Here is a 14,373-nt window from a genome sequence, read left to right as displayed (position 1 = left end):
ACTCACACTTGCTTATCCCCCTGCTGTGTAAAGCACAGGGAGACACTTTAGAGGAGCACTGAGCAGCGCTGGTCTTTCCGATTTTTTTTTGTCGGTCTTCCAGAGCCCTGGCCCGGGCTGCCCAGAGAGGTTCTGGAGTCTCCTACTCCGGAGAGATCCTAAACCCACCTGGACGCCGTCCTGGGCACCCTGCTCTGGTGACCCTGCTCTAGCAGGTGGGTTGGACTGGGTGATGCCCAGAGGTCTCTTCCAACCCCCACCCGTCTGGGATCCAAGCCAGGACGGTGGCACTAGAGCAGCTGAACTTGCAGACAAAGCCATACACCTCCCTGCTGCTCCTTGCAGAGGCTGGGACAGTAAAAGCAGCCCCACGAGGCACAGAAGGAGGCAAGGTGATGCTTCCTCCATATTAAAATAATCGCTAAGCCAAGGAATTTATTCATCAGTCTTTCAAGCTAAACTGCCGCTGCGGGTTTCCTACTATAAATTCTCAGTGATGGCAGAATTTACAAGTGAGAGGGAAAAGCTTGAAGGCAGAATCCACAGCAAGCTCAGACAACCATCCATCCGATGCAACAAGGAGCACTGAGAAACTCACTCTGCAACGGATACAAAAACATAAGCTTGTCTTTAGAGAGTCTGCAGCTGAGGCTCTTAGGAGTGAATTAATTCAGAGCTGTAGTCTGGGATTAGACACAAAATTAGGGCTGTTGGTAACCCAGGAGGTGTGCAGAGCAAAGCAGCCACATTTACCCTCCCTGTTCTATGGTTTCTACCTTAAAACGAGGTCCCAATTCCGGCTGAGGGTCCCACGCAGCACCAAGGGCAGCTGAAGTTACATGTAACAGCCACTTTTCTCCCACATTTCGGGCTTTAAAGTCCAAAAAAAGGAAAAATTTGGGGTTTTTTTCCCCCTTCCTCCTTGACCCTTTTGTACGTTGCACTCAACATACATCCAACTGCATCCAAGAACAAAAATTCAAGAGCTGGGCGTCTGACCGGGTACCAGGAGAAGGCATAAAAGCAGGTGCTGCACACCCCTGCTTGTAAGATAATCAGCATTTCACAAGGGAAAATAGATCCAAATCTAACACCACATGGCAAAGGCTCACTAAATGCTGCCCTCAACATCTCGTGCCAGCTTAACCTCCGTTAAGGGAGATGGCTGGAAAGCCACAACCCCTGAACTATTTACGGGCCAGAGGTCTCCCACCAATCCCAGTTACACAAAATACCTGACTGGGTGTGAAATCCAGACCAGCTTCGGTTCCCACCTGAAGCTTATCACAAGCTTTATTTTCGGAGCAGTGGCGTGATTTATTCCTGTCTATCCTATTTGCACGGTAGGAATAAAACATGCCAAGAAGTCGCTATTTCCAGCAGAAATGTTTTTATCTACTATATGTTTTATCTACTATACTGCATCTTCCATTCACACATCGGCTGACAGCCAGGACAAGCGGAGGTTTTCCTGCAGTTCTCATTGCTACACCCTCTAAATTGTCATTTTCCCCAGTTTGTGACAATGACACACCACTTCCCTTCACAGCATCCAACCATACTACAAATGCTAGTTTCTCTATTTTGTTTCAGATAAATACTTGGTTACCTGGGGAATGTATTTTCCTAGGCTAAAATACCTTCAAAATGGCAAAGGGAAAGAAAACCCCTATTCTTCTCTCCTTTCCAGCCTAGAGGGTCTAAAGCAGACACATGCTGTTGTGTCTTTAGTGATTGGTCCCTGCAGTGCAAGGAGACTGTTCTATCACTACATTTTCCACCCTAAAATAAGCTGTCAGTGAAAAAACAAGTAATTACAAGTGACAGTGAAGCATTCAAGAATTCCCTTTATTTATTTTTAGGGTGCCATTTCTCCTCTGGGGTTAGAGCCCGGTCTTGTGGGACGCAACCTCTGAAGACCAGGGCAATCACAACATGATACCTCTACCTTCATTCTCTGATATGATGAGGACAAATACCTCCAGCCTGCAGGGCTAAAGCATCGTATTAGTTAAATATTTCAGTTTTTCCTGTCTCAGAGGGTATTTTTCTTTTACCCGTGAGATATTTTAATTTCTCACAGAACTCCAGCCTTTGAAACGCTTACACAATGCTATTATCAGACTCTCTGGTTCTGGGGATCAACCATACTCAGATCACAGGGGACAGAGACTCCTAAAGTCAAACGCGTGCAACGGTGTGTCCAAGACATCCCTTCCCCACCCACCCATGGGAACCAGCCTGAGAAAGACAGGGAAGAGAAACAAAGCTGAGCTGTCCTGGAGCAACTTAAGTGAATTTTTGCCCACGAAGAATGAAAGCTGTTCTAAATTTGCTATATATGCGAATTAGAAGAGTATGTCGAGAGGTTTAAATGATCTGAGCCTGTCAGCAGAACCTTGTGTTTTTAGGAAAAAAAAAGAAAAAATCAGAAGGAAGGGAAGTCTTGGGTTGCTGAAGGATTTCACTTGGTGATTTCTGCGTACACCCGTTTGCAATTTGTAACGGAGTGTCATGCAAAGGGCACAGCTCTCGTCCTCTCCCTGAAAACTAAAACATTGTTTCTTTGCTGTAAGAAAATAGAGCCCTACTAACACTAACCCATCTTAATCTCATTAGAAACCAGGACACCAGAACTCCTGACGTTGTTTCATACAGCCCAGTCCCTTCCCTGTCGCTTGTGAATTGGTCACAGCCCATCGGCTGATATTTCAAAAGCTGCCTAGAAATCATGCAGCAATGACGTTCTCCCTAAAGGGGCGTTTTGCGCAATGTGCTGCAAGAGGCATCATCTTCTCACACGTAACAAATATGAAACCCGTGCTCACCTGGACAGAAAAGCCAAAATCCAAAGTGAAGGGGCAGTGGCTGTTTTCAACACCCGCTGTCAGAACTGAAAGGGCTGCAGCACCCGCTAGCACTGAAGGTTGGGTCCCAGGCTGTTGCCTTGAACAAAGTGCTGGTACCAGTTTCACAGCAGCATCAGTGATTTGCCACTTCTGCAAACTGTTTTGCATCTTCAGGTGAAGGTATGTGAAGGCTTTTACATGACCATGTTACGTCAGGAGCACCTAGGCCCTCAAAACCTCACAGAATCACAGACTGGTTTGGGCTGGAAGGGACCTTCGAAGCTCATCTAGACCAACCTCCCTGCAGTGAGCAGGGACATCTGCAACTAGATGTCTAACCTCCTCAGTTTCTCTTCCACAAACACACAGCCAGAGTATTCACCAGCTGGAGAAAGTACAGAGAGATCAAACCACCCCATGTGCAGCACAAGAACTTGATACCAAAACCGCTCAAGAAATTCTTTTAAACAGAAAAATAAAGGAAAAACAGTTAATTTTAAAGGTTTATTAGCAGCTGTATTACAATAAGTCTGAGACATCCAAATGAGAACTGAAGAATTTATCATCCTGGGCAGCAGCATCCTGATGGGAACCATTCCCAGCACTTTTTGAGCGACTTATTTCTATCACCTCTCCGACACAGCCATCCTGCCCAGACCCCCGCGCTCCTCCAACATCCTTTCCCACACGCCAAAGCAGGCACAAACTCGGTTTATTAGTCTGAGGTCTATCCGCGCTGTCTCACCTCCAAAGCTGGCATGTCTGCGGGAGACCAGTGCACCAGGCAGCGCTTTCCTTTAAACAGCTTAACAGCCTACATAATTAAAACCAGTGGAAGTCAGACTGGTGAAAATTACACGCCAACCGCCTTCAGACCAAGGTGAATAAAATAAGTTTAACAGCACCTCGCTTCCCAGCTACAGCAAGTGTAACAGCCATTACTGATGCCTCAAACGAAGGAGCGAGGGGTGCTTACGCCTCCACTTGGCACTGCACTTTCCCGAGGATTTTTAAACCATCAGGATGGTTGAAAGATAAAGGATTTACTTCAAGAAACATCCCCTGGATTTCAAGTGTTTAAAAGGTCTAAAAGGCAACCCCACAAAAAGCTGGTCCATTGCCCTGTAGCTAAACTTTGTATTTTATGATGCAGCCATGTCCACAGAACACGCTGGATACGCTACTGGGGATACCGCAGTCCCTGTGGCCATTAGTCATACATATGCTGAAATAAAAAAGGCTCGTGATTTAGCAGTTTCATTTTTGAGGTCATAAAAAGAATTCAGAGGAATACCCATTTATTAATAAAGTTCCTACAGAGTATAAATTTAAACCCAGACTTAAAAGCACAGAATTCCTCTTAAATAAACAGAGAAACCTTCCCCAGAAAGGCAGGAAACAGAATAAAAAGTTATTTTATGATAATAAGCACATTTGCACTCAAATTATGCGATGTGGGGAGGAGGAGAGTTAAAGCACAAGGAAGCACAAAGACCTCAAACAACATGCACTGGGGAACAGAAACCTGCTTAGATCTGCACATACCCCCATCACCACCTCCCCAGCATGGTCCATGTGCGCTGTTGGTCTTCAGTCCACCCCTACAGCCGTCCTGGGTGATGCTTTCATCTGCTTTTCCCATCAAGCTGCTGCCCCATCTACCCTGACCCAAGACACTAAACCTGAACTTGTCCAGCTGCCACGGCCTCTCCCTTACCGTGCCCAACAGGAAGTCAAGGGATCACACTGAACCTCAAGCTCCTGGCTTGATGCTTTGCTTCAGGAGCCACTTCAAAAAAACGTTTCCAGTTCTCAAAATCAGTCACATCTCTTCCTCCTTTTCCTTCTTTCACAGGATCACAGACCGGTTTGGGTTGGGAGGGACCTTCAAGACCCATCTAGTTCCAACCCCCTGCCGTGGGCAGGGACACCTTCCACTAGAGCAGGTTGCTCCAAGCCCCGACCAACCCGGCCTGGCACACTGCCAGGGATGGTGTGCTGTCAAGCCCCTGGTTGTGCCACCCCCCTGCCGTGGGCAGGGACACCTTCCACTAGAGCAGGTTGCTCAAAGCCCCGTCGAACCTTTCCCTGATTTTCATCCCTTCTGCAAGCAGCAGAGCATCCTCCAGCTGTAAGAGACCTCATGTACCACGTCGGTTCCTGCAAGTGAGCTCCAGCCTGAATGTGCAAAGCAGGGGATGAAAGATAGTGACAGACCCACACACAAACCCACCACACTGGCTCTGGTTAGATGGTGTTGGCATGTACAATCACAGAATTCTTTTGGCTGGAAAAGACCTTTAAGCTCATCGAGTCCAACCATTTTCCCCCAGCACCGCCAGGTCCCCACTAACCCCTGGCCCTCAGCACCACCTCCACACGGCTGGTCAACCCCTCCCGGGATGGGGACTCCCCCACTGCCCTGGGCTGCCTGTTTCACAGCAAAATTGAAAACATTAAATGCTGGGGCACATGTGGTTTGTGCATCATCCATTGCCCAGGCCTTTTCAAAATCACAGGCAGAAAAACAGGAAAATTTTTTCAGGCATTGGGAACACCTTCTGTTTCACTGCCCCGGGCAGCCTGGGACAACCCCAACGGGGAAGAAATACCTTACACCTCATCTGCAAAACCCGTCAGGGTTGCCCCTGAGTCAAGAACAGAGCGAGTGGACTGAGTTAACAAATGCAGACACTTCGCGAGGCTCTGTCTCAAAAAGCTACCACATTAAACAGCCATTGTCAAGTGATTAGTCCACTGAGATGGCATCCAATGTGCTATCAAGAACCTTTGATGTAGTGGGAGGTGTCCCTACCCATGACATGGTGTTGGAACTAGATGATCTTGAAGGTCCCTTCCAACCCAAACCATTCTGTGATTCGATGAAGAAAACATTTTTCAGGGCCCAGTCTTAAAGAAAAAGTAGTGAGTTATTAAATATCTACCTGCAATTTTAATCCAGTGCAAAATAAAAATCTTGTTACCAGTTTGCTCAAGTAAATTTTCAAAGGGGTTAAGCAAAGGATGCTGAGGATAAGTGACCAACAGGAGTCACTCCTATTCATCCATCTCTTTCTTGGTAGGAGGGAAGAGGACGGCTGTAAACACACTATAAGCCTCTGACAATAACCATTTTTACCGAGGCACTTGAAGGCATCTCAGAGCTCACGCAGGCCTAACAGTGACACCTCTCTTCAATAATTAGAGGATTCGAATCATTCCTCCCCTGGGCCAGAGCATCCCACTTCACTGCTGCTTCACCCGGCCTGGTTCATGAGCCTCTGCCCCAAAAAACCTGCAAGCTGAGACAGTGGCTGGCCATCAGTCTTCTAATCTAAACAGCCCCAGAAAATGTATTTCCTTTCATAATCCTCTAATATAACAAGTAGACAAGCAGCAGTAGCAAAGATTAAGAAGGTCTCGTTACTGAATTTTACTAGAAAATAAGTTTCTGCTTTACAAACCTGCCCAGAAGGAAAAAACACCATCCCCTTATCCCCACTCTGTTGTGTAAGTCATCACCGCATACCCAGCCACCAGACTGACCCGCCCACAAGGCTCTCCCTGCATCCGAGACGAGAAAATCTCCTTGTTTTTAATAAGCAACGTGATTTCTACTCTTTGTGCTTGTTAAAGAAAACCTCCGGAATAAGAAACACTGCTTAAACCAGCGGGAAGTTCAGCTCTAAGGGTGCTTTAGGAAGTCCTGGGGCATGTCGATAAAACACGGCCCCCATGGAGCGAGCGGATGCGGGGATCTTCCAAACACTAATACCTAAGCCCAGACTTGGCTCCAGCAGATCCAGCCCACATGGCTGGGGAGACAGTCTTACATGGGGCTCCTGTGACCTCTGGAGAGCATCGACCGCTGCTGGAGCACTGACAGCCTGCAGAAGGACATTCCCTGCATGGCATGTCCAGAGAAAGGCAGTAAAATCTAATTTACTCTAAAATATGAATACAAAGCAGAACCAACTCCCACTTGTGCCACGGAAGGTGGCATAAAGTTAGGAAACGTCAGAGATGAAGGTAATTAAGAGCACTATACAAACTGCAGTTTTAAACAGTTTCTCGGGCCATCAAAAGGCCACCGAGCAGTACCTGGAGACTAAGACAATGCCCCTCCGTTCCCTGCCGCGCAGGGAATTGCTTGCTCAAGTGGCTTGGGGTGGTGGGCACATGTTTGCATTTAAAACAGAGCACAGGGAGGGGACAGAATTTCCCAGTAAGGCTGAAATAACCTGTGCCGTGGCTCTGCTTATCACCAGCATTTCAAATAAACCACCTGACAGAACTCCCTCATGTTTTCACAGCTCGGTTGAAGCCACCTGTGACAGGAAAGCCCTGTGTGTCTGGAGTGGTTGCCACAGCCAGCACAGCCTCCGAGGGATGTGGCCCCTGAGGAGACCTCCTTCCCTCCACAGCACTCTGAAACCGGTCTCACCATGCACATCTGGACAGGCATCACCAGTAAAGCAATACTACATGGCCGGGGTGTGATTGCCACGATGTGCAGTCTTTGCAGACCAAGCTCTCTGCACTTTTCACACCACCCATTGCCTCCCCTTTGCTCACCTCAGTTCTGCCAACTCCCTAACATATCTCCACATTCCTCACGTGCTTCTGTGCCACATGCCATCAGCCTGAAGCTGTGTCATAGCCACCCACTGTCCTGCATAGCCAGGAATCACGGACCTTTTAACTCTCCATTGCCCACGTAATCCCCTCACCACCATCATCTGATTAGAGAAATCCTGGAAGAGGTCAACAGGGTGAACTTCACAGAGAGGGGCAAAGGCACTGAGCAAGCACTGCTGGGCAGGACACTAGTTGCTGTTGTAAAACGCCATCCTGGGATCCGAAAACCAAGAGAAACACTTGAAACTGCATTTGCAGCGAGACAAGGTAACAGGGTCCATGTGCTGGCAAGTGGAAGGCACCCAATTTTTTCCATGGCCATCGCGCAGCAAAGTAGGGAGGGCAGCTTGCACATGAGCCAGTTTTTTTTCTTTAAAAAAAAAGCAAGTTTTCAATTTAATCTATAAAAAAATTCCATGGTGGCATCTTTATTACAACACCAATGCACTCAAAATGGCTTTCAAATTAAAAAACAACTGACAGACACTCAGGGCTTGTCACCAACACGTCGCTACTTCTCTGTATTCCTACTAAAACAGCACGCTGAGATTCGGTTACAGCTGTACGAACAAACCAGTAGCACGGAGCAAACTACGCAAAGAAACTCGCATCCCCAAACCAATCATCATAAATCCAGGCAAGTCAAGGCCAGAATTAAATTTAAATCCAGACATACCTAAAATATTGCAGCGCACAGCTGGGTGCTCAACAGCCTTAGCATGGCCCCGCATCCCAGTGAACGCCTATTAGCAGCTGCCATCTCTGCTCCAAGTCATTGGGGGGGAAAAAATAATAAATCGCCTCCTTCGCTTCTCATCCGCAAGATTTTTTTATTTCTAAGTCCAGCTGCATTTTGATCCTGCGCCACTGTAAGTTTCTATACTGGAGGAAAGCGTATGGGTGCAGAGGCAGCTGCACGCACCCTCGTGCTGCTTAGACATCTTTGTCCGAGCTATTTGCAGGCACCAGAGGCCACGTTAAACAGGAGCGCTGGTGAGCAGGATGCTGCGCTCTGACCGCTGCACATGAGCGGTTCTCAGTCAGCTCTGACCTGCAGGAAGAGCAGAGGGAGGTCGCCCAGACCCTAGCTCTGAAACACTGATTTCAGAAGCGTTGTCGTCTTTCTACAAAGCAGCTGTTAATCCGTGCTCTGAAGTGCTCCATCTTCTCCAGCTGACGGTCAGAACTGCATTGCTACCCAAAGCAGAGCAACGTTTTAGTCGTCCGCATCAATGTGCAACGTTTTGCCTCATTTTTTACGGGTACATAGATGCTTGCATCACCAAGTTGATATTTTTTGCCACTGCTGGAAGGTATAGTTACACACACCTCACATTATACAGCTCAGAAACAGCACCAACACCAACATCTGTTGTCAAGAAGAGTCAACATCGCCTTAAAAAAAAAGCAGAGCTCAAACACCAATCCATACAAACTCGTAGTAGATCACCACCTATGAAACATCTGCTTTGACAGCACATCCAAGTGATGCTAAAAAACCAAAAAAGCTGGTTTGCCTCCATCTCCCTGAAAGACGCGCAGAACTTTTTGGCCACCCTGACAAACTTGATCCGATAACAGCTCTTGGATGGGTTATTCTTAACCCCCCGCGCAGCAGCATTCCCTGTGTTCACCCTGGACGCTTTGCAGGCAGCAACGAACTAAGTGACCTCCTCCACATGCCATGCATATTTCAGACGTTCAGTGAGATAATAAAACCACATACCGGATATCAGCAAGTGTTAATGAGATGTAATTCACTCCTTGCAAGTCCAGAACTCAGATTTTTAAAAAAGGAAAACACACACCAACAAAAACAACAGACACACGCAGGTTCACAGGGCCAAAGTCCAAAAGGAGTTCAAGTGCATGGAGCGACTTTCATCTGCTCGAGCGCTGTGTAATTAAGAGTGGTATTTGGAACGGAGCAAATCCCCCCAGAACCACAGGTAATAAAACTCAGATTTAATAAAAACACGCGAGGAAAGGAGTCAGTGAGAGCTCATCATTTGTGCGGCGAGACTATAAGGTTTCTCTGCACACTCTGAGACCCCTCCGGGTCCTGTGTCTGGCTGACCCCGGCAACGTCTCGCTTCACCCCACCATGAGCTCCCTCTCCAAGAGAGGGGCCTGCGAGCTCCCCGCATCCTTGACTGCCGGCCAGAAACGCAGCCATAGCTCCGAGTGCTCCAAGACAGATCCTTCTGATTATCACAAAATGAAATTTTCAGCTCTTGTCATCATCAGCCTCAGATTTGTAACGTTACAAAAACATGATTTCCTTTCCCCATTGTATCAAGCCCTCTTCCATTCCCGCTGGTGAAATCAAACAATTTTAAAAGAATTTATATGATGCTAATTTAAACCGAATGTATTTAGCTGCCAATCGCAGCTCCCTGACTCTCCCAGGCCTCCCGCCAGCTCCGCTCCGTTCCAGAGCGGCTATCAATCACGGCCAACAGCCCGAGGAAAAAGACCCAGCGACGCAAGAAGCGATACGGGTGATTCTGGCAGTGAAAACCCAGCCCTTCGTTTTCCACAAAACAACGTGAAGTGACCTCACGCAACAGGAGGCTCCAAAAGCTTCAGCTCCTCATCAGTGAAGCAGCTCATGGTACTTTTTCCAGGAATAAACATATAGCGCATTGCTGAGTTTCAGCATTGCTTCCAACTCGGTTTTTGCAACAAGAAGTGGCAAGTTGACCTTCCTCTCCAAGTTGTTGTGTGGGAACAACACCTTTAATGGTGGAAAACCATTGAGTTCAACCTTGGAGCTAATATTGTCCCCATAAACTGCACCCTCCCCTCACAAAACCGCAGAAAAAAGTAATCTGGGGGAGACAGGAAACGTCACTTTCATCAGGAGGCAAAATCAAAACATCTAAATCATAGAACCAAAGAATGGGTTGGAAGAGACTTTCAACATCATCTAGTCCAACCCCCTGCCATAGGCAGGAACAATTCCACTAGAGCAGGTTGCTCAGAGCCCCTATCAGCCTGGTCTTGAACACTGCCAGGGATGGAGCATCCACAGCTTCTCTGGGCAACCTGGGCCAGAGTCTCACCAGCCTCATAGGTAAGAGCTTCTTCCTTACATCTAATCTAAATCCACCATGTTCCAGTTTAAAACCATCACCCTCTGTCCTGTCTCAAAGGGCTCTGATAAAAAGCCCCTCCCCATCTTTCCTGTAGCCCCTTTCACCACACCAAGGTCTCCCTGGAACCTTCTCTTCTTCAGGCTGAACAACCTCAACTCTGTCTCAGCTTGTCGTCGCAGCAGAGGGGTTCCAACCCTCACATCATGTTCGTGGCCTCCTCTGGACTCATTCCAGCCTCTTGGTGGACCTTGTTTTGATCCTCCCTTGCAACAGCTCAATTAATGTCTATGTGGAAGGAAAAATGTCTCTTCCACTTGAATATGTTCCTGTTGGAGACACTCTAATGCTGAAGCTCTGAGGTGCCCATAACAGAGATTCTGGCAACATCACCAGGCAAATGAAAAATTTGCCACAATTTAGACCTCAGTATAGAAATCCTTACAGCACAAAACAGCTTGAACAGAGCAGGAGGTGGTGAACAGCAAAGAACTTCTCCAAGTGTATAAGGTAGAAAAATATTCACAGGGTAAGGAACAGAGTCTTTGTTTCAGGTTAAAGTGAGGACCACAGTGCTAGTTGAGCGGCTCTCTGGAGCTGCAGAAGAAAAAACAAACTTCAGGGCAGCTCAAAATATTAAGCAGCTGAAAACACTGAGGTACAAAAGCTGAAGAGTAGAGCCCCAAACAGTCTGTCTGGTTAGCAACCCACCACACACAGTAAAACGCTTGTCCGCTCTGTCCTTGAAGCCATGGAAAATTGCCTACGAGTACCTCCACAGGTCCATCACCCACAGAATGAAGGACTAATTTCAAGCCTGTCTCCTGCTCGTTTCACTCGCTGGGCCCGAATTCCTGTGTTTTGGTATGATGGGAACAGCCTGTCCCTACCAACCCCCTGGTACCACCCCTGACTATGCTTGTGGCATATATTGCAAAGGAGGAGGAAGGGTCAGAAGTGGTGACCAAAACAGCAGCAGAGTGCCCATAGCAGAAAAACAGATCACTGGATCATATGGGTTGGAAAAGACCTTTGAGACCGAGTCCAACCACTCCCCCAACACTGCCAGGTCCCCACTGACCCCTGGCCCTCAGCACCACCTCCACACGGCTGCTCAACTCCTCCAGGGACGGGGACTCCACCACTGCCCTGGGCAGACTGGGACAGCCCTGCACAACCCCAACGGGGAAGAAATGGGTCCTTGGGGACAACCTCAATCTCCCTGTTGCTTTCTTCTCGTCCTGTTGTTTGTTGCTGGGGAGAAGAGATCAACCCCCACCTTGCTCCAACCTCCTATCAGGGACTTGTGGAGAGCAAAAGTAAAGATGCCGGTATGGCCTAGTGTAGCTCTTTAGCTCTGCTATAGAAAGCTGGATTTTTTTCAAGCAAGAGATGGAGAATTAACAGAGCTCCAGGCAGGGTATGAGCTCTTCCCAGGAGCAGAAGGGACGGGAAGAAAGGACATGAAGAACGGGAAGAAGCATCCTGTGGATTGGAAAAGGACAAAAAGCACAAAGCTACAAAAACACCTCTAGAAAAAAGATAGCAAAGGAAGCAATTTGAAATGATGGGGCATTTCTCAGAACTGGTCTGTCTAAGCAGCCAAGGACACAGTGTACATCCCTCCCCATGCACTGAAGCAACCAGCCACAGTGCCAGGAGGTTTAACTACTCCTCCTGGCATCAGGACGACAAAACTGGAAACTAGAAGAGGATACAACATCTGTATCCTCTTACGTCTCTATAATCGGTAAATATCCTTAATAGAATACTAAAAAAAATATTTAAAATAGCATTTTTCTGCGTTAATTGGGCACCGAAAGACAAACAAAACTCCTGTTCCTTTCCAGCCACAGAGTCACAGGAACCAAGGAAGAAGCTCTTAAATAATCAGCATAACAGCACCTGGAGCCTGCCCAGATACCAACACAGCCCATATCCGGCTCCGCAACAGGACGGTCAGGTCACCGTGGGGTTTCTGTGGATGCAGGAACGTCGGTTTGATTTGATGCAGCCACTAACAAAGAAGTTTGCCGAACTCTCGGATGCCGCATGGCACCTCTCCATCGCTCTGTTACACACTGTAAGGCTGGGTTTGTTTTACCAAGGCACTAGAAAGGGGTTGAACGGACAGTAAGGCTACTGAGATACAGTAAATTATATCAATGAATAGGAATACTCAAGATTTTACAGAAAGGATGGTGTTTATAAGACAGAAAATTGAACTTGCCTGAACCATAAATATAACAGCACGATCTTACCATCCTGTGAAAAATTATAGCAAGAGTCCTCCAGTAAATCAACGAGCCCAGGCCAGCAACTGCTATCAGAGGAAGAAGTTTACTACTCGTAAGAGGTAACATTTCATCACTAGTGGATCTGAATTTCATCAGAGTAGAACAGCCCTTTTTAAGAACCACTGTGAGCAACACTCCCCAGACGCAGTAAGAAAAACTGTATTGAAATTCAAAACTAGAATATTAAAGAAGAGTGGGAAAAGGCAATTCCGGTTTAATACATGCAGGGGATGTTCAATTCATCGGGTTCCTCTTCTCCACACATCGACTGCCAGGCACACACGAGCGAGCCGCAACAACAGTTTACCCAGCATTTGAAAACCAGTTTAAGGCGCAAAAGAAAGTTGCAGCCAGCGTATGAACTTCTGTTGCTTTACCCCAAACCTGGGAGATCAACATTTGGATCTCCTCATCTCCCAGTTGCTACCAGGGCCCTGTCCTGCTAAGCAGAAGATGAGTTACACACCCAGACTGCACTCCCCAGGCTCTGGGCTACCAAGCGCCTACAGCAAAACACAGGTGGGAGAAGACAACAACGGACCATCACTTTTCAATGGTATAAAAATCAGAAGAGAAAACCTCCAGCAGCAACCACAGAATAACGAATCATCGCTTCACCTAGCAACAAAATTAATTCAATATTTAAAACCAAGTTTTCTGCCTTGGGATCAGAAAGGCAGAACTTTAACGGGACTGTAAACCACCCTCCTCTGCAGAAAGCCTCCACCATGTGTGCACACACAAGTCCTACCTGCTTCATTGCCGTCTCTCCAATCTTGTCAGAGTGCTTGCGGATGCTCTCCAGGAAATCCTTGAGGTCCGACATGGAGACTTCTTTGATCTCCTCACGCAGCTTTGGAATATTATCCACCATGATCTTGCAGAAGCGGTAGTGGCTTACTTGGGGCAGGTATGTGTGCTCAAGGTGCTCCAGAGTCTTCAGCGCAGGGTAGTGTCTGGGGAAAGCGAGCAAGGCAGATGTGGATAGAGGAATGGGTATTTCCATTCCACTTGCCCTCCAAAATGTGCATTAACTGTAAATAATTCAAGAATCTCAACTCTGTTCAAAGGAAGACAGACCTTAGCATCCAGGTAACCATAAAAACATCGTTTTCCTTTTGAAACAGAGAGGCAGAGGAACACGAAGATAAGTAGCAGCTCCTTCCTCAGAGCTCCGATGCGCAGACAAGGACGAGTCAGGTCAGATGCCACCAGCATCACCTCAGCCCAGAAGCAGTTATCACCCACAGTAAAACCATTTGAGACACCATATCATACAAAAAATGTTGGCAACTACAGGTAGGAGAAAACAGCTCGGCCCCACGCACACAGATGTGCACTGAGGCAGGATGGCTCATGGGGGAACTTCAGAAAGACCCTGCACTGGTTTCCCCAGGAGAGCCATCAGCCCCTTGGGTGGAGGTGACAGCCATCAAGGTGAGCAGGTCTCCAGAGCACCTTGTACACTAAGTGGTCTGCATCAGGAATCGGGCA

General features: G+C 47.5%; 1 protein-coding gene across 1 annotated transcript in view; it reads right to left on the bottom strand.

The window, feature by feature from the left end:
- Positions 1-14,373, bottom strand: part of LOC104497294 (exocyst complex component 6B-like) — a gene marked incomplete at both ends in the record, with an annotated part of 107,196 nt that overhangs the window by 79,703 nt on the left and 13,120 nt on the right. Inside the window, one exon of the mRNA XM_010140532.1 lies at positions 13,631-13,835. Coding sequence (XP_010138834.1) covers positions 13,631-13,835 — 205 coding nt within the window. The remainder of the gene's footprint in view (positions 1-13,630; positions 13,836-14,373) is intronic.

The sequence above is a fragment of the Buceros rhinoceros genome, unplaced genomic scaffold, assembly GCF_000710305.1.
Source record: "Buceros rhinoceros silvestris isolate BGI_N320 unplaced genomic scaffold, ASM71030v1 scaffold1367, whole genome shotgun sequence".
NCBI classification, from domain to species: Eukaryota; Metazoa; Chordata; class Aves; order Bucerotiformes; family Bucerotidae; genus Buceros; species Buceros rhinoceros.
Note: the sequence above shows the minus strand (reverse complement) of the source record. Positions and strands in the feature narration are given on the sequence as shown.